Here is a 21,018-nt window from a genome sequence, read left to right as displayed (position 1 = left end):
GTGTCTGATGTGCTATCTTCTCAAGATGGGCCCACAAGACTTTGGACCCATAAAAGCATTTTAATTTATTTTAAAATCAGCAAATAAAAACCAGAAACAAATGAAATTTTATTCCCAGAGATTATGTTTAGCTTTATAGCATGCTGTCATAAAATATAATATTTAATATATTTTTATGGAGGAAGAGTCCCACAGAAGTCAGTCACAATGTGGCCCTTATCAGCTCCTGAGTGACGAACAGTCAGCACTCATAGGTATTTGTGGCCTAAACCAGTGAAGCAGGTTCAGGCACAGAGGGCTAGATATGCAGGGCCTGGCTCGGTAGTTTGGATTGTGTTCTGAATCCCATGGCAAGCCACTGGCATGTATAAAAAAGTCACATGACTGAGGTTAGGAATGAGGGAAGAAAAGCACTTTGACTTTTAGTTCATTCCTTTTGATGTTGACTGTGTTTTACAACATATAATAAAACCTCTGTGGTATGCAAAGATCTTTTTCAAAAGTTTTTCAATAGCAAAATTTTCTGATTAGTCCTTAATGAAGCAGGGAACCCTGCTTCAAATTCCAGGCAATTGCTGTTAATCTGTACTAAACAACATGGCAATGGAAATATGAAACACACAAAAAAAAAGAAATGGAGGCTGGGTGCAGTGGCACAGCCTGTAATCCCAGTGGCTCAGGAGGCTGAGGCCCCAGGATCACAAGTTCAAAGACAGCCTCAGCAATTGAGCAAGGCCTTGCCTCAAAATAAAAAGGGATGGGCATGTGGCTTAGTGGTAGAGCCCTTGCCCAGCTAGCAACCCACGATCCCTCTCTCAGTTCTCAGCACCTGAGCCATCATCTTGGAAAAGTTACTTATTGCTGGGCATCAATTTCCTCATCTGTGACATGGGATAATAAAATTGATTATGTATGTTTGAGATACAAACGAAATGTATTTGGGACACTCTCTTCCAATAAGAGGTTGAAGCTAACAACCTGGCATGCCACCTCGCAGTGTTATCAAAATAAATGAGGTGGGACTTGGGTTGGTTTTGTTAGTTTTCATTCCTCAGGTACAGCAATGTCATGATTATTTACAAAGCTTAATATGTAAATTAAAATAAGATTATCTACATCTAACAGGAGATATATATATATATATATATATATATATATATATATATATATATATAACTCTGAAATGTTGGATAGGCTATCCCAAAGATAGGTTACACTTCAGTGTTTCCAGTGAAAGTGTAAATGCATATCATGTTTTGAAGACGTAGTATTAGAAAAAAAAGAAAATGTCTCATTAATTGTTTTATGTTGATTATATATTAAATTGATAGTAGTTTGGATTTTTATTGGATTAAATAAAGCATTAATTAAATTAACTAATTTCATCTTACTTTTTTTTTCTAAGTGCTGGGAGTTTGAACCCAGGGCCTCACACATGCTAGGCAAGTTAGTGCTCAACCTGTCTCAGCTACATCCCTCCCTAGCTCTCGTTACTTTTTTTTTATGTGACTACTAAAAAACCCTTAAATGGCTCACATCCCATTTCTGTTTCAAGTGGACAAGACAAACATCTTCACTAGAGTCGGCTCTGCCTATTGCTGATGCAGAGAAGTTCCTTGGGTTGGTTATCCAGCTCTGCCAGAAAGTTTCTCATCCAGGGAGTGGGCAATCAGCAGTACCCCTTGGGGGGTCTTTGTGGGCAGGAAGTGCACTGAGATGACAGTCTGCCGAGCACCAGCTTGGCCCTGGTGGCACCCAGCAAGCCCATGGGAAAGACTGGTGTTTGGAACTGCCAGGCATCGACTCTCCTTGCGCTCATGTGCACTCAGAGTTTGGGAATGTGTTTTCCTGCAGTACCTGTCTAACTGCGTCGTTGGAGCATCCCTGGAAGAAATTACAGAGGAAGAAGAAGAGGAAGATGAAAAGCCAGCTGCCCGGGAAGCCTCATCTTTCAGGCTGAAGGAGGGCACCTTCCAGATTGTGGGCACGCTCTCCCAGCCCGAGAGCCCGGGGCCCAACTTTGCGGTGGAGACGTACTCGGTGAGTCGGGGGGCTTTCTCCGTTTCTCAGGGAAGGTCCCCTCCCAGTGCCTCCTTGAGTGTGGCTGCTCTGGGCTTCCCCTTCCCTGTCGCTGCAGGTGCAGGGTGTGCAGCAGCACGATGGTGGCAGGGCTTTTTCGTGAAGTGGCTGAAATTTTTGCCTGAAAAAATAAATTAGATTAGACATTCTTGGAAAGGATGGATCTAATTTGGACTCTCAGGCGCCTAACATTTTTTTATGCTGTGCTTAACCTAACTTCTGCCCTGCATTACCCACAACCACTCTAAACCATGGCGGCATGACCTTTGGTAACAAGCCACCCAGGAACCATGGACCATGATGTTGTGTCTTACTGTGAAACCCTATCACCTCCACGCACACAGTCTACACAGCACTACTCGAGATATCCGAATGCCCTCGAGAAGGGGGCCTCCTCTCCCAGGGGTCCCAGGGGACCCCTCCCACCCTGTCCCACCTGCTGCTCCCTGAACCCTACCATACAGCCTTGAGCACACTGTCCCCAGACCACCTTCCTCCTCTTTCAACCAGCCAGCGCTAGTCTCCTTCAAGATTTAACCCATTACCCCACAAACTTGTAGAATTATTATGTATCGATTAAAAATAAAACTTAAAAATGAATATTGTGCAGGCCACAGTGGCACATGTCTGTAATCCCAGCAACCTGGGACGCTGAGGCAGGAGGATTCCAAGTTTAAGGCCAGCCTGGGCAACTTACTTAGCAAGACCCTGTCTCAAAATAAAAAATAAAAAGGACTGGGAATGTAGCTCAGGGGTGAAGTACCCCTGGGTTTGATTCCGGCATGGCAAAAAACCAACAAAAACCACTGTAACTGCCGTCACATACTCACCCTCTGCCCAAGCTTGCCAAGTTTCTGTTCTCGAGACTAAAAGGCTCAGGGGTCACTCCAGTTGAACTGGGCTAACTGGGCTGCACAAAATAACCACACAAGAGACACAAATACCTTTTTCTTTGGGGTCACTGTGACAGCTCCTCTGACCTTAAGGGTCTACAGGAAGAGAGAGAGTGAGAGCATGAGCTGACCCCTTTTATTGAGGAGAAGCTATTCAAATGAGGCAAGGGGTCAGGTTTCAGGGGGCTGAGTCTATCTTCATGATGTCCATTGTCAGCAGGTTGACTGACACCTGGGTAGGCCACACCCAAGGGCACAGTAGGAGAAGGGGACACACACAAGGCACTTCCATGGAAGATTCTATCCTAAACAGGGCAAGGGGTTATATTACAAAGCAACAGGTGACCATAGCTCCACCCATGGGGCTGTAGCAAGACACACCCATGCACGAGAGACACCGACCCTGGAACCCAAGAAGGGTGGGGAAAGCTCTGCCACATTTCTGTGACTGAGCGCCTCAGCACCCAGCCGGGGAGTGTGACTCAGTCACATGCAAGATTGGTCTCCCACACAAGCTGAAGGCCTCTGTCGCTGTGGGCTCCTAACCCACCTCTCCTCCCTCAGCCCACTGGGCATGGTCCTTGGCCACCTTTGAGAGCTCCCAAGCCTCCCAACTGGCACTCGCATGCATTCAGATCCCAGGGCTCTCGTGTGCCCCCAGATCTGACTCAGTGAATGTGCACGGAGCAGACCCAGGGTCCATAGATAGAGAGCTCACAGCCCAGCAGGAGCTCCACAGCAGACCAGGAGCTAGGTGCCCCAGGGGCACACACAGCAGCACCCTGAAGGTCAAGAGGACAAGCTCTGGCATGATCCACAGACAGACAAATGCAGCTTCAGATCCCAGACAGTGAGGCCCCTCACTCCCCCTGACCTTCTGATCCAGGAGCCTCCTGGAGATGAGGCTGGGCCTCCAGACTGAGTCAGGCTTGCCAGGCAGATGAGGGGGAAAGAAACAACCCAGAGTATCGTGTGCTTTCAACTAGGAAGAGCCAGTATAGCTAGTGCCCGGGTTGTGGGGAGCCAGTGGGAAGAAGCAGAGTGACAGAAAAGGGAAGGGGAGTTGAGCATGGAAACGTGGAGCTGGTCCATGTTGTGAAAGGTGCCTCTATTTGGTTGGACAACGTGGCACATGCTTGTAATCCCGCAGCTCAGGAGGCTGAGGCAGGAAGATCATGAGTTCAAAGCCAGCCTCAGCAAAACTGAGGCGCTAAGCCTCTCAGTGAGACCCTGTTTCTAAATAAAATACAAAACAGGGCTGGGGATGTGGCTCAGTGGTCAAATGCCCCTGAGTTCAGTTCCCAGTACCAAAAAAAAAAAAAAAAAAGCCTCTATTTGGCAAATCACCTGCTGTTCCCTGGGCATTCCAAATTCTGCCAGTGAGCTCATATTTGCCCCTCCAACCCAACTCAAATGTCAACTCCTATGAGACATAATCACATCTTTCTCAAGTTCACTGAATCTCAAATGTTCCTCTAAGCCCCTTTCACACACTTAGGATTGCCACGGGAAGCTATGCAGGTTGTGCACCATACAAGGATGATGCTTGGCTGAGGGAGTGAGTGGGGGCCTGCAAAGCAGCCTGTTCTGCTGGCCGCACTGTGCCCCAGATGAAGGCCTTCTTATAAGTATTCCAAGAGCAGGCTGCCATTTGCTTAGTTGAGTCCAGGTCTTTTATTTGCTAAAAATTTCCCCTAAAACGCACACATACACATGCACATACATGATGCCCTTAATATTAGCAACCATATGCATTTATAACCATTAATTATTTTGCCTCTATCCTAGGGCCAAAAGAAGAACCACAGATCTCTGTCAGGTGAACAAAGGGATTCAGGAATGTGGGTTAGGACAATAACTCTCTTGAAAATGTACCTATTTGATCCTGTATAGGTCTGACCATATTTATTTGTTTATCTTTGGTACTGGGGATAAACCCAGGGTGCTTAGCAAGATCCTGTCTCAATGTAAAATATATAAAAGGTCTGCGGATATAGCTCAGTGGTCTGAGCTATATCTGCAGCCTTTTTTTATATTTTATATTGAGACACGATCTTGCTAAGTAACTTAGGGCTTCACTAAATTGCTGAGGCTGGTCTCAAACTATCAGTCCTCCTGCATCAGCCTCCCAGGTAGCTGGGATTAAGCCACCATGCCCTGCTAGTTTCCATGTTTTTAAAATAGTTCCAACTATCAAGTGTAATAAGGTACCTTACGTCCAGATTCTTTCCATCTTGAGGGTTCCCAATAATTCAAACCAATTGCTCACAGCACTTTTAAGTGATTCCTGATACGTAGCTGCTCAAATAATCTCGCATGGGGTTTGAGTCGCTTTTCAATGTTCACTCGTGGTCCTCCAACATGGTCTGAGCTGGGGTGGGAACGGCATGCAGAGGGAGGACCTGAGATCATTGCACCATTTTTAATCACCTGTTCCAGGCTGTTTCCTCAGACTTCTTTGTCACTTGAAAACTCCACACAGAAAGGAGCCAAATGTTCATGTTACATCCAAATCCTTCTGCAAATGTTTCCCGTGGTACTTACTCCTCCAGGCAGCCTGATCTGGAAGTTGCCATCCTGTCTAAATATCAAGGTCACCGTGTTAGCTCTCTGCAAGAGACTGTCACTTCTCTTTCCAGACCATCTCCAGAGAAGACCTTCTCCTGCGCCTGCTGGAGTGTGACGTGGTCATTTACAACATCACTGAGAGCTCGCAGCAAGTGGAGGAGGCTGTGTGGGCAGTGTCCGGTCAGTGAGGGGCACTCTTACCTCAGCAGCTCATCTTTTATTGACTTTTTTTTTTTTTTTTTTTTTTTTTGAGCTGCTGCGGATTGAACCCTGGCCTCAAGAATGCGTGGCAAGTGCTTTGACACTGAGCGCCACCCCTGGTCCCTGGTCTCTTATTTACACTTTATAGTTGTAAAGGGCATTATTTTTGTGCATGTTTCTTTGTCTAAGAGTCATCTAATGAACATTAGATAAATTAGGGCCACGGGAAAACTGACTTACCTAAAGTATGCAATCGGTGCTACTGACTATGTCTGTGGAATTGGTTGTAAGCCAACTGCTCTGTGGGTGTAGGAAAAAGAAGCTGTAAATAGCATGTACGTGAATGGACTGGGTTCCAAAAAAGTTTATTTATAAAAACAGGCAGTACTTTGCCAACAGTTTAATTCAATCAATAGCAAAACTATTTTTTGGCTAAATTCAAGGAAATAGAATGGAACCTAGGAATGACTGTACATATTCAGGAAAATGATGGATTTGTGAAGCTTGGAATGTTCAATTTCTCACTTACAACTTTATGCCTAAATTTTGTTCAGTGAGGCATAAATCAAAAACATGAGTGTTGTCATCTTTTGGAACAGAGCTTGCTTAAGCCCTACTCTCTGCATTGTGCCTCCTCTCTACATTGTGTCCCCTAGCAAATACTTACAGATGATATATTATTGTACCATCTGAAATAATAATTGGAGCTAATGGTTTTGAGCACTTGTTTTGTGCTAGGTTTGAAAAATTGATTTTTCTTATAATGCATGCTTGTAATTTTCTTTAAATTTCTAACATTTTTTTCTGAAATAAAATCTAGATGTTTTCAGAACTATAAAGCACAGTAGAGCTTAGAATAAAGCAACAATTCCCTGCATTTCCTTTCTACTCTGTCCCTACTTTCCCAAAGTGACTTCCTGCTCAAGGCCCCGGGTTCAATTCTCAGCACCTGGAGGGAAAAAAACAGCCTGTATGGATGTTTTCCATTGCTGTGCTAAGAAAAACAATTTACAGGTTTAGTTTGCTTCACAGCTTCAGAGGTTTCAGTCCAGGTTGGAGGCCCTGTTGCTTTGGGCCTGTGAGGAGGCCGGTCATAAGGTGGGTAGTGCCAGGGGAGCAGCTCACCTCTTGGGGAAGCAGAGAGGAGGGGCCAAGATCCCTGTCAAGGACACGCCCCCAGGGACTGCTCCCTTCCACCCATTCCCCACCCCCAGAGTTCCCACTGCCTCCCAAGGGTGCCATCAGCTGGGGACCAAGCCTTCAGCACTAAGCCTTTGGGGGACACTTGAGATCCAAACAGCAGCAGCCGTTGGGACAGATGTGCATCCCCCTCCCTTAGGACCTCTCCACAGCCTCAGGGGAATCCAATCACTTCTCAGACTTTGAGACTCCTCCCTGCCGTCAGCTGTAGATCATGGAGTGGTTTCACAGGGTCTTCTTCATCCTGATTTACATAATCAGGAAAATTTTACTTCTCCTTTTGGAGGAAGAGCTTTGACTGAATCGCATTGTTTTTGAGCCACAGGGTGACTGTGTGCAGGAAAGTGTACTCAGGGACCCTTCCTCTCTTGGCAGTCACCTGGGGGCTGTGGGCTGGGGGAACAGCAGTGGGGACTTTGTCACTTAGGCGCATTCTTAGATTTTGCTTTTCTTACAATAGATACATATAACTTTTAACAATGTTTTATTAACTTAGGTTTTAAATTTTCAGAATTCTCCTACCTCGCCTATCCCCTATAGGCAGGCAAGAGGACGCAGGAGAGCAGGGTAAATTATCAGAAATGAGAAGAAAACATTTACATATTTGCATAAATGGTGTGTTCAGAAGGAGAAAGCACATCATTTCAAACCTGCTGTAAATATCATAAATAGAAAGGGCCACCCAGTTAGAGGACCTCAAAGTGTGTCAAGTGTTCACAAAATAGGCCGATCGGAAGCACAGCCGAGCGTAAAGGTCAAAAGAGCAAAACGAGGTTGAAGAGACAATCTTTTTTTTTATTAGAATAAAAAATAGAAACTAAAATTAGCATTGGAACTTGGGAAAAATATGTGAAACACAATGTCCTTAAGCTTGATTCATTAAGACTTCCCCACGTTGGGGTGGGAAGCCACACGCCTTCTCCTTCAGGATGTCACCATGTCCTTGTTTTCCTAGCTCTTTGTTTAGTGAATCACTTTATGAGACTGAACCTGTATCTTCTAGACCCTCTGACAACCCAAGTAGACCTCATTTTAAGGCTTACACCTTTTTCTGGAAAATTTACAAGATGAAGACTATTTTAGTGGAATCGCTTGCTACATGCATTCACGGAGGCGCAGTGCCTAAATGTGTGACAAAACCATGGCAGGCAGCAGTCACCCTTCCATCCATATCTGCAGGGGTCGGGGCATAGCCCAGCAGGCCACTGCCTGGATTGCACCGCCTGCCCCAACACTTCCCTCCATGATTCAGGGCAGACTGGGCCTCGGGTCCTGAATCTGTAAAACAGAGATGATATCAGGACCTGTCTCACAGGGTAAGAATCCAATAAAGCCCATGAACTGTCCCAATTCATGTCAGCCAGGATTATTCCCATCCCTCCCCCAAGTAAGTGAAAACCCTGATGAGAGACAGTTCTGAGATCCCTAAACTTAATTACGAAGGGCAGAGGGGCAGGGGAGAGAGGAAGGGACTGCAGTCAGTTAGCAGCTACCTGCTCCACACTCATGGATGTATGTTCCACCCCTGGACCTGACCTCAGGTGCCACTGCTGCCTTCTGGGTACATATAAACTTTCTGGACTACCAGCCCCAACCAATCCAGAAGCAGCAAGTTCTCCTTATGGACTGTCCTCCTATCCCCACTGGCATTTCCTGGCCCCTCTTACCCAGCACCAGTGTGGCCTCCGTGTCAACAGCTTATGCTTTTCTTCCCCAGATTCTCACCGTAGTGCGCTTGGCTTTTGGGTCAGGTGGAGACATTTCCAACCGCCACCCAGTGTTCAGCTTGCTGTAGCAGAACGTGTCCCAGGATCTGTTCTAGCTAGTTCCTGGAACGGTTCAATAAACCCTCGATTTCAGAACTTCAGTCTCAAGAGTTTGGGTTTAATAGCACACAGGACGTGGGAAGGGGTTAAACTTTTGAGCTGAGCCCAGACGGGATCAGGCAATGGGAGGGGGGATTGGGGAGAAGACAGATGGGGATGGAACAGTGAAACCTCAGAGGTGACCCCCCTGGAGCTAAATTGCTCGCTGAGGAAGAAACCTCAAGCCCTCCCCCCCCCCCATATCTAATAGTACGTGTGATTGCTAAAGCAAATCCTGCATGGGTCCAAATAACTGCTCTGCTTTTTGGTCCTGCAGCGCTGAGTGAAGAAGTCAGCCATTTTGAAAAAAGAAAGGTATTTATTCTGCTCTCCACCGTGATGACTTGGGCACGATCCAAACCTCTGGACCCAGTAAGTAGAACTTCAGCTTTCCTTTAGGTAACCTTTCACCTCAAGGCCTTACTGGCTACATATGGAAGGAGCTTTGTACAGTGAGCTGTGCTTTCTTACTCCTGTTGCAGGTGTGCAGCTGAATCTAGTGCTTCTAAGCACATTTGGTTGGTTCTGCGGGACTCCATTGGTTTACAGGACACAGAGGATTCTAAAATGCTACCTTGTAAGCTGTGGTCAGGCACTGCATAACGGTGTTTGGTCGTGGAGGGACACATCCGTAGGGTGGTCCAATAAAGTTGTAATGGAGCAGGGACATTCCTGAGGTCCTGACACAAGGCGCCGCTCATGTGTTTGGGTGATACAGTGCAGACCAACCAACCTCCTGAGCTACCTGCTGTGGAGAAGTGTAGCACCTTGTGCATGGTTCTCGATAATCAAGACCCTGCTACTGGTTTATGCATTTCCTGTGCTATACTCTTTGTTGTTAGAGTGCCCTCCACCTTTCTGAAAAAGGAAAGGTTCAATGTCAAACAGCAGGCCCTGTTACGCTGGCAGCCCTCACATATCTCGTTTGCCAGCTCTTGATTTAATCCCAAGTTGTTTTGTTCACCAAAAATCCACTGCTGATGTTGACAGGAAGAGGTCAGGTCAAGTCATGGACCTGGAAACAAAATGTAAGGTGATTAAGGACTGCCAAGTGGACACTCAGTGATGGTCATTCGCATAGTCAGGCGCGTCCCGCTTCGCCACGGCTCTGATCTTGAAGGAGAACCAACTGACGGGAGCCATTAAAGGGTCTGCTTCTCTGTGGGCAACAACCAGAGGAGGGCCCGTATCTGACCTGGAGGACCTCTGGGACCCGGACGGAGCGAGGTCAGACACAGAGGCGCATCCCCCTCAGCACCTCGGCATCACAGCCAAAGCCAACGGTTTGTGGTGATGAGAGACCCGACTGCAGTGGTGAATTCCTGCTGGCTCTGGGTGGTGTCAGTGACTCAAGGGTTGTCATTCATTACCCAGTGTGAAAGTGAACGTTGAGTCTCAAGGGTCACTTGTTCAAGATCTAGCATGATGGAGGGTGTGGAGGAGGAAAGCAGCTCAGGACATGGCAATCAGGAAGCAGAGAGGCTTCTGCTCTCCCGGAACAAAATACAAACCGCAGCGTCACACTGCCATGACCTGTGTCCTCCAGCCACACCTGCTTGCAGACACCACCCAGTTAACCCCTATCAGGGGATTAATGCACGGATTAGGTCAAGACTCTCATAACCCAATTGTCTTACCTCTGAAAATTCTTACATTGTGTCACACATGCTTTCAGAGCCTCTGCTCTTCTCTGCTGCTATCTCCTCGTGATCATCCCGTGAAATTCTAACAATCTTGGGAGCCAGTTCTAAGGAGGAGTCGCCTCATATCTAAACTATAGCAGTCCCCTACAAAACCATCATTGACCGGTGGACTGGCTGACCATCCTGCAGTCTTCCTGACTGTCCCCATTGACTTCGGCAAAGTGGCAAGTTGACTGACCCAGAGAGTGGCTGAGTCCAGTGACTGCCTACAGGCACAGCTGGACCTCCAGGCTGGAGCCACGTGCTCAGAGCTTGCCCTCTTCCACGGCTTCTTTCCTCCTCAGAGCAGGCTTCCTCCGCCAGTCAGCTCCCTGCTCCTTCTGACTCCCAGGGGCCCCTGGGTGGGCCTCCCTAGAGCTTCCATTGACTTTCCTCTTAGGTCATGTCTTATGCCAGGACTGGAATATGCTCTTTGGCCAGGTCTTAGGTCACAGCCTACCCTTGAACTAATCTCTGTGGCCAGGGGAATACAGTGGTCTGATCTCCAGACCAGGGATCCTATAACTCCTTGTAGACCAGGGAGGATCAGTCCCCTGAGCTAAAACGACCAAAAGTGAAGAATTATTGATTCCCCAGAGAAAATATGGAGAAACAGCTCCTATGTTGGCTCCGGAGTCCTCTGGCCCCACCTTGCACAGGTTTCCGTTGTGTTTTCCTAGTGGCTAATGGTGATTTTAAAGATCACGTCTACTAAGGTGTACATACATACAGTAAGTTGACCCCCTTCCTGCACAGCACTGGGTTTGGACAAACGCCTGATTGTGCACATACACAGCAGTCAAGGCACAGAACACTCCCTTCAGCCCTCCCGAACTCTCCCTCTCTCCGCACAAAAGGTCAGTCCAAGGTGGTCACATAATTAGAGTAAAAAGCAAAACTTTAGTTTTTAAAGAAAAGTTATAGAATTTATATGGAAGGATTTCTTAAACAAGTCTTAATAATTTAAATATTTGAATAATTAATAAATTTAGCTACAATAAAACTGATAACATGTTCATGGATGAAATGATACTATATCTGAGCTTTGCTTTTGAAATGAGGGCGGGGGTGGGTTAAAGGTGGAAAACATTGGCTACACAAAGCAAGCATGTCTGTCCCCATGAAGTCAGCAGAAGAGCAGGTGGCAGAGGAAGATGTGGCTTCTGTCTGAAATCAGGACGAGCTGAGGAGGACCATCGGTTAGGGCAGTCCAGTTGGAGTCAGTTTAACAGAAAGAGGAAGCTGTTGCAAAGACATGAACAAAGCCTTATGATCCAGGGACAGAGCTGCCACAGGGGATAGGGACTGGGGACGTCTGGGAACTCAAGAAAGCCTCAGCTCTTTTCTGCTTCTGTCTCCTTGTGATCATCCCAGGAAATTCTAACAGTCTTGGGAGCTGGTTGTAAGGAGGAGTCGCCAGTATGATGAGCTGGAAAAATCATTGAAACTCATGAGCTTATGGAAGATACCTCAACCCTGCCACTCTGCACAGTAGCCCCCAGCAGCCCTCTGGGCATCACCGGTGCACAGATGGTAATCGTGGACTCCCTGGGCCAAGCCTAGTAGCTCTGGGATTCTGTGGCAGGCAGTCAGTACCTGCCGTGGCTTGGTAAATGTCTGGATGGGCCTGGAATGTTCTGGTGGTGCTGGAAAGCCCAGATACCTCCAGAGCTGTCCTGGGAGTGCTGGGGAGACAAAGGTTGTGAGATGCCAAGTTGTGAGAAGTGGAACCTCATGGTAGGTCTGTGCACTGGATGTTGTCCACCTGCCCCTCCAAAGCACCCTGTCCCTGACTGTGAAGCCTACAGCAGCAGGCAGCCTTGTCCTGGGCTCCCACCTCTGTCTGGCCAAGGGACACACTGGCCAGAGGAAGGAAGAAACAACAACAATGAGTCAGGGTATCTGCTCGCCCAGTGCCCTTCTGCAGAGTTGCTGCTGGTGGGCTGTCCCTCATCAGGCTGCTGTTCCTGTGGCACCCAACTTTGTCACCAGGCTCTAATCACTTGCTCCTTGACACTTTCAGACTTAGGAGTGGTACAGAGCATCATGGTCATGGCTACAGGCATGGGGCTTCCCCTGCCTCCTGCCCACATCTTCCTTAATAGCCCTGTTGTTAAACTGCACTCAGATGCCCATGCGAGAAGGTATATGCTTTCCTGCCAGGACCCTGGTGTACCGTGGTTCATTGGAGTCAGAGGACTGTGCCAAGTCACGACTGCATCATGCCACGCGGAAGGGAAGGGGGAACGCAGGGCCATGTGGATGTGACTGGCTTCCTGTCAGGTAGTCACCATGCCATCCTGGCCAGCAGAGCCTGGATTTGTTCAGATGTCCACACTATCCATAGACCCAAGGAAGGGAAACTGCCCCAGCTCCCAGCTGATCCAGACCCACCATGATGGTCCATTCTTCTTGCCAACAACTGTTTAAGGGGTGGACAACAACTTGATTCTGAATTGTTAGGATGTAACAAACCAACCCCCCAAAATGCAAAATGGCTTAAACATGGTGGAAGTTTTTGCAGTACTGGGGATTGAACCCTAGATCTCAGCCATGCTAGTCAAGTGCTCTACCACTGAACTACAATGCCCACACTGTTATTTTGTGGTTTTGTTTTGTTTTGTTTTTTGAGACAGGCTCTCATTAATTTGCCAAGGCTGGCCTCAACCTTGCAATCCTCCTGCCTCAGCAGGATTACAGGTGGGCACCACTGCACCCTGCTGGAAATTCATTTCTTGCACATGTGAAATGTAAAACAGGTGCCCCTGATGATTATTTCTCCTTTGAACTCTGACTGGGGACTGGGGCTCCTTCAGCTGGCTCAGCCACTTTCCAGAAGCCTCCCAGGCTGTGTAGAGCCACAGGGAACTTTATGAACCAAGCTGGGTCAAGGTGCTCATTACTTCTGTGAATCCTTGTGACCTCGACCTACCCACCTGAGCACACCTGCTGCAGGAGAGCCAGGGTGTGTGGTCTAGCCATGTGCTGGGAGACCAGCAAGGTCCAGTCACAGCACAGGAAGCCAGCTGAGACTCTGGGTATGGCTCCTCCTTGATTAACGGAGTCCTCTGTGAGGATGCAGTCCTTCTCCTTTGCATGGGGTCTCTCTCATCCAGCGAGGAGGTCCACAGAACAGGGTAGAGGAGAGAGTGGCTGCAAAGTCACAAATCAAGACCTCAGGAGACCAAGCAAAAAGCAGGTCTGATTTTATTGTGCAGTTACCATGTATATATGTTTAGGCAGTAGGTGAGCAGATTACAGGCAGCCACCAATGCAATTTCTGGCCAACTGTCCTTGAGGTGACCAACGGAGGAGCGGACTATGGAACAAGTGATGGGATCACAACATGTGGCCTCAGACCCAGGGCTGTGCCTACAGGATAAGTGGTTTGCCACTCACATGCCCAGCACAAGGAGAGTGGTTTCCACTCAGGTGCCCTTAACGTGTGCCATGTATGCAGTACTGCATGCACTTGTCCCCACACTCCCTCTGCGGACCTTCTAGGTCTGCCTGTGGAGCTTGGACCTGCTGCTGCCCTTCTGCTGCCAGGGCATGGCCACCCCCATAGGGAGGTGGAGCCAAGGGTGCAACCGAAAAGCAGAGCCAGGTCAGCCCATGGTGCCCAGAGTCGCCCATGTATGGCAGAAAATGAGTTTCCTGGTGCTTTGGCCATTTCCAACTTGCTTGTATGTGATTTACAGCCCAAAGCATCCAAACAAATACAAAACTATGTAAAATCAGTTTTGACACAAAAGGGTGAATATGACAAAATGTTTGATTTGTATTGATTTCAATAAGTAAGAGAATTTCAATATATACTGGGGTTGTTTTTTCCCCCTGTCATAACTGTTTCTGAAGTCTGTGTGTTCTTGTTTCTGTATGGGTGAGTGAAAACAGGAAAGCAGAGGTGACCCTGATGAACCAAATAGTCCAGAGTAAGAAAAACTGACAGGCTCTGGCTGACACAAATAATGGCCACTTAGGATAAGTATCCAGCATGTGACTCACATGGGTGGTCACAGTCAGCCACCCTTTAGAAAGGAGATTGTCAAGTGGGGTACTCGGGTGTCATCCCAGCTAGTTGGAGGCTGAGGTGGGAGGATTGCTCAAGTCCCTAGCCTAGGCCACATAATAAAATCCATCTCTTTATGAAAAAAAGAAAAGTGAAATGTACCATGTTGTTATTGCCGTAACAGTGACCATTAAGGACCAAAAGAACCCAACCCAACAACTGGTAGCAAAGGTTGAAAATGCACGACCAGGTCTCCTCACAAGCAGGAAGAGAGAAATGACCACTCAGAATCTACAGTCCTGGTTGATTTGAATTTATGGGCTGCAGTGCGGCTGGCCAAAGAAATTCATCTCCCTTTTCTTTAATACAAGCCTATGGCCAGGCCTGGGGATGTGGCCTAGTGGAGGAACACTTTCCTGGCAGACATCTAAGAGCACAGTAAAACAAAACCCAAACAAACAGGGCCTGCCTCAGAACCTTGCAGTTCACCTTATAAAACTGCAGCCATGGGACTGAGGGTGGGTCAAATCCCACAAGGAGGGGTGTCACAGGCAGAGTCACAGGGAGCAGAGGAGAGTCCCTCAGGCAGGCTGGCCGCTGTGTCGTGTTATCCAGGTCTATGGAGCTACCAAGTTGATTTCATCTCCAAGGCAAAGCTGATCACACTGTTTCCAGACCCCATGTGGGTAGGGTTGCCAGAGTCAGGAAATAAAAATATAAACAAGGGCACTCAGTTAAATTTGAATTTAAGATAAGCAACAAGTGATTTTTATCATGAGTCTTTTTTTTTAGTGTAAGTATTAAAGACCTACTTATAATAGAAAATCATTCATTTTTGTGAAATTCAAATTCAGCTGAGTACTCTGTATTTTTCTGGCAACCCAATTTGAGAGGGTGGATAATCTGGAGCTGGGGATGTGGCTCAGCGATAGAGCACCTGCCCAACAGACTTAGGCCCTGGGTTTGACCCCTAGCACTACAAAAATGAAATGAAAAGAAATGAAGTTTAAAAAGAGGACATCTGATCATTCAGTACGTATTCATCAAATTTCTACTATGTGCACAGAATTGAGGTGGTTTAACTTGATCTTCCTCTCAAAAGCTCTCTCTCTCTCTCTCTCTCTGCCCCCAAGGGCATCCCCATTATCAGTGTTCTAACCTCATTTCCAACCTTCCGCCAGTCCATCAGGAAACGCCATTAACTCGTCATCCAAATTATATCAGAAAGCCATCTAGTTCTCTTTGTGTCCTTGGCAACTTTCTGGCCCAAGCCTTAGCCCTTAGCTTCCTGGGCTACTTAAAATTGCTGTGTGGCTGTTGCCTACCATCGACTCTTCTGGGCCATTCTCCACGATATAGCCTAAGAGATCTTGTTAAAATATAATTCAGATCATGTTGCAATCCTGCTGAGAAAGCTTAAAACCATTCAATATCCTCTGTCACTCTCAGAATAAACCTCAACTACTAACATGGCCATAAACCCTGATAATCCGGCTATTGCCTGCTTAATCCTCTGCCAATTCCCAGTTCAGCTCTAGCCATCTGAGTCTCCTCCCGTCTCTCCCGCGGGTGTGCAAGTGGGCTTCTACAGCAGGGCAGTCACCTGTTTCCTATGTTCCTTTGGATGTATTCGTCATACGCTCTGGGCTCACGTGCTTTGGATTGGTTATCTAATTTAGATCAATGGACTATCATAAAGATCATAAAGTACAATGCATTTTTAAAGAGGACCTCGAAGTCTGGACAGGTGTTTGGGAAGTTTCATGACTCTCAGTTGTTCCTTTTGAGTCCCCAGGAAGCGGGTGGTTTCAGAGGCATCCCTCTGAGGCCTGCACCCTGAAGAGGGTGACTGTGGAGGGGCTGAAGGTGCTGAACAGGTAAAGTGGACTGTTAGATTTTTCTGATCCATGAGTTCCAGGATGAACTGATACTTCATCTTATATGGGATGGAGGCAGTTTATAAAGCCCGAGACTGAACTTTACACACGTAATGTTACTATTAACATGTGATTGCGGAGAGGGGAGAGGCGTGTGGACAAGAGGGGGAAAAACATGATCTAAGTTAAAAATAAGGGTTGCGAATGTGGCTCAAAGTTGGAGCACTTGCCCAGCACGTACAAGATCCTAGGTGCTGTCCCCAGCAGCATGGGCGGTGGGGGTGTACATTAGATGGACTAGTGAGAAAGGATTTAATACCTTATGGAATCCCAGTAACAACCTGCCACTGTCTCTACAAAATAAAAGACATGTAAAATTTTAATTTGCTGAGATTAAACTTAAATTATTAAATTTGCAGCCTAAAGCGTTCTCAAGAAATGAAATCACTGTTAAAAGAAACAGCAGTGGGCTGTGGATATGGCTCGGTGGTAGAGTACTTGCCTGGCATGCATGAAGCCCAGATTCCATTCCCAGCACCACAAAAAATAAAAATAAAAATTTAAAAAGCAGGATTTTTTTGTTTGTTTTAAAATAATACATTTTTAGTTTTATAAATTTGACGATAATAATTATACATACTTATAGGGTACATTTTAATAACATCTATACAATGTAATCAGATCAGGGTAATTGGAATATCCATCACTTTACACATTTATCACTTGTGTTGGGAATGTTAAAATACTTACTGTTCTGAAATATACAATTGCTGTTGACCACAGTTACCCTACTGATGAGCAGTAGTTTTAAGCTTTATTTGAACTTAAAAGAACACATCTCTGGGCTGTGGAGCTCTGCAGAGCTCATATATACTAGGTCTGCACCTTTTCTCTCTCGTAGGATGATTCTGAGGTCCCATTTACTGAAGAGGATTATCGAAGAAGAAAGCATCATCCCAATTTTACAGACCACATCAATGCTGAAAAAATGGTTCTCAAATTTGGAAAAAATGTAAGTATGGAGTCATAGAACATTTAGGGTAGAAAAAGGGTTTTTTGAGGCAGTGTACCTGGGCTGCTTCCTCCTCACTCATATTTACTCAACCTGGTTAAGGTAATATTTTACTGCTTTGAGTTCTGTCTGCACAGCTGGAAATGCTCCTGGCTTTATTCACACCATCACGATTCTTTAAACACCTTTGTTTTAGTTTCCTTGTATTTACACCCACAGATCTCTCAGCTTCAGGTTCACCCCAAGATATACTGTCCTTAGGGTGCTGGCCCAGGCTCTCAACTAGCCCACTGAAGTAAAGCCCTCACCCATCAAGGGGTCTGCACATCCCAAGGGTCCCCTGGTCCAGAAGATGCAGATAACTCAGTTGGAATGGAAAAGAGGGGAACTACATTGTCTCTGATCCCAGAATCTATCTCATTTGTTTCTTAAAACAATTCTGAAAAGTGTGTATTAACTTCATCTTGCAAATAAAGAGATGGCACCTTCCAGGGGTTAACTAGGATTTGCCAAGCCATCCTGGGCACTGCTCTGCCTTGTCTGATCTACCCCTTACAACAGTGGTATTGTCCACGGACACCACTGTCCCCTTCATGGATGCAGACACCATGGGAAAGTGGTGGGGCTGGGATTCAAACTGAGACCCATCAGACAACAGGCCTATGGATTTGCTTTTATTATTTCCCCCTAACTCCAAAACTCTATCATCCATAGAGTTAATCTTGACACATCCACAGTCACTCACTATTAAAACATACTGAAGGCTGAGAAGTTTATGTAAACAATAATAAGAGCTTATTAGAGCTGGGTGTTATTCCATGTAGAACACTTGCCTTACATGCACAAGGCCTGGGTGCCATCCCCACTACCAAATAATAATAATAATAATAATAATAATAATAATAATAATAATAATAGCTTATTAGCCTTCTGTTGCAACAAATGTATCATTTTTACATATATCTATCATAAAATTATTTTATTTTTCTTGTCTTTTATCATCATAAAAGGTGGAATACCCTGGTAATGAAGAAGCAGTAATAGCTGAGAAGTCATTAGGGGCTTAGCTTCCAGGACCACATGTGTAATTTACAAAATTCTGTGAAGTAGGTGCTTCTATCATCATCCCTATTTATCTTATATGGAACCCCAAGAACCTCTAAGGATTTCATTACATTTTTCCCACTTCTAGACCCACAGTTAAGTGATGAGGAATAATAGTTCTAAGGTGACACCTAGTGGTCTTGGAATATATTACAACAGAAGTTCAAGTGTCCTCAGTTCTGGCTGACTATAAAAAACACATTGACATTAGCAATGAATTAGGAATTCAATCCCCTTTTCTGTCCACTAGCTTATGACCATTATCAAGTCATTAAACTTTTGGGGTTATGATGTCTTTTTTTTCTAACTGTTGGGAATTAAAGCCAGGACTTTGCACATGCTAGACAACGTTCTACCACTGAGCCACATACCCACCCCATAACTTCTGGGGTTAAAATAAATAAAGTAAAGGGGCTAGATTAGATGTTCTAATATTCTTCCAGTGCCAAATTCCATAACTTTATTGTTTTGTTAAAATTCATGATTGTTGACCATTTATGTCTAATTCATTAGTTTAAAATAAATGATCATATGCAAAAACTAGTTGTCTGAAGTAAAGAAATATCATCATCTTATTATCATTAATATTTATTATAAAAATCAAACACCTTCAAATAATAAAATCTATTCTTTTCATCTCCAGCTTTATTTATTTCCTTCTGTTTTTGTTTGTTTTGTTTTTTGTTTTGTTTTGTTTTGTTTCTTCTCCCAGTGCTAAGGATCAGCCCAGGGCTTTATGCATGCCCGTCAAGCACTCCACCACCAATCTACATCGAAAGCCCAATTTTTTAATATCTTTTATAAATGCACTATTTTTGATCTCAGTCATTTGCCAACTAATTGTCAAAAACCAATTAAGAATTAATACCGTAAATCAAGGTGGGCATGATGGCACACAACTGTGATCCCAGCAGCTCTACAGGCTGAGACAGGAGGATCACAAATTCAAGGCTAGACAGCAACTTATCGAGACCCTGTCTCAAAAAAAAAAAAATAGAGATGTAGCTCAATAGTAAAGATCCCCTGGGCTCAATCTGAAGCGCACACACACAAAACAAAGAAGAATCAACACCAAGAATTGTCGTTCTGATAGAATGTTGTAGAATAATGTCTGATGCTAATAGTTTTCCCACTGTCTGGGTTACACAGGCCTAACATAGAAAAGGCCCCTGTGTCTGTGGATTATGAAAGATTAGAATTGCTTTTTTGTTTGTTCTATTTGTATTTTCTATAATCAATCAGTTATTGGTACATTTTAGGAGTTTTCTCTCTAAGCAAGTACAGGATAGCTATTGAAAGGCAGAATAGGGCTGGGTGGCTCAGTGGTAGAGCACTTGCCTAGCATGTGTGAGGTACTGGGTTTGATTCTCAGTACTTCATATAAAAAATAAATAAAATAAAGATCCATCGACAACTAAAATTTTAAAAAATTTAAAAAGAAAGGTAAAATAGAAATATTTGTAAACTTGATTTGACTAGAATGTTCAATATGTGTATTCCTGATTTTGCATTCTTTGATGACATTAGCACAGAAAAGAAAATGAAACGTCTCTCCCATAACATGGTGCGTGTAACCCAACAGGATTCCCAAAGTTTCACCAAAATTCAAACAAGCCAACCAGACTTTAACTTTCTGATACCAGCCTAAAATGAGGCTAGCCTTTCTTTCTTTCTTGTTTCTCCCCACCACCACCACCACCATTTATTTAGCTGTTTTTTATTTTGTGTGTGTGTGTGTGTGTGTGTGTGTGTGTGTGTGTTGGGTTGGAACCCAGGGCCTCACACCTGCTGGGCTGGGTCTCTCCGCTGAGCCACACCCACAGCCCCCACGACTCTTCCTTGCCCATCGAAGTCACAGGAAGGGAAGTGCTCAGAGTCATCATCTGCTTGAGGCCCAGTACTCCATGCCATCCACCCTCAAGTCTTCTATTCCTCTTCTCTAAAGGGTCCTATCTCCCCAGAAGACCCCCTTCAAGCCCTTAGTTCAAGCAAAATACTGGTATGTGTCTTTTAAAGTACAGTGGGGGTCATCTGAACCCTAACTTCAGCCTGCTCAGTTCCCAGCACCTTTTCCCAAACCATAGTCTCAGACCAAAGTGACCCATAAAAGATTCAAAACATCCTAAAATAAAGCTGTTAACGAGAATGTTTTACTGAAACCAATTTCCTCCTTAAACATTTTATCAGAAAGAATGAGTGAAAAAAAGAGCATTTTTTCCCACATTTTTGGTTGGTGCATTAGAGTTGTACACAGTGGTAGGATTTGTTGCTGATATCTGCACATGCACACAATGTAACAATGTGATTTGTCCAATATCACCCCCCAGAACATCTTCCCCAAAAGAGCATTTTTTAAACTTGCATTACCCCCACACCCATGTTTAGAATCTTCCTCAGTTTTATCCCTTCTGTTTTGAGCCCTCTCCCATCCCCTAAATTCTCAGCTGCACTCTCCCACCCACCCCCTAAAACCTCAACAGTTATTTAATTTCTTCCCAGAAAGCAAATGCATGCCCATCTAGTTG

General features: G+C 45.4%; 1 protein-coding gene across 4 annotated transcripts in view; it reads left to right on the top strand.

Moving 5' to 3' along the window:
• Positions 1–21,018, top strand: part of Ak7 (adenylate kinase 7) — a 61,851-nt gene that overhangs the window by 2,273 nt on the left and 38,560 nt on the right. For all 4 annotated transcript variants that reach the window (XM_026399428.2, XM_026399429.2, XM_026399427.2 and 1 more), the window contains exons 2-5: positions 1,855–2,040; positions 5,612–5,720; positions 9,084–9,178; positions 17,279–17,389. In XM_026399428.2, coding sequence (XP_026255213.2) covers positions 1,855–2,040; positions 5,612–5,720; positions 9,084–9,178; positions 17,279–17,389 — 501 coding nt within the window. The remainder of the gene's footprint in view (positions 1–1,854; positions 2,041–5,611; positions 5,721–9,083; positions 9,179–17,278; positions 17,390–21,018) is intronic.

The sequence above is a fragment of the Urocitellus parryii genome, chromosome 6, assembly GCF_045843805.1.
Source record: "Urocitellus parryii isolate mUroPar1 chromosome 6, mUroPar1.hap1, whole genome shotgun sequence".
Lineage (NCBI taxonomy): Eukaryota > Metazoa > Chordata > Mammalia > Rodentia > Sciuridae > Urocitellus > Urocitellus parryii.
The sequence above is the reverse complement of the archived record's forward strand: the minus strand, read 5'-3'. Positions and strand labels throughout refer to the sequence as shown.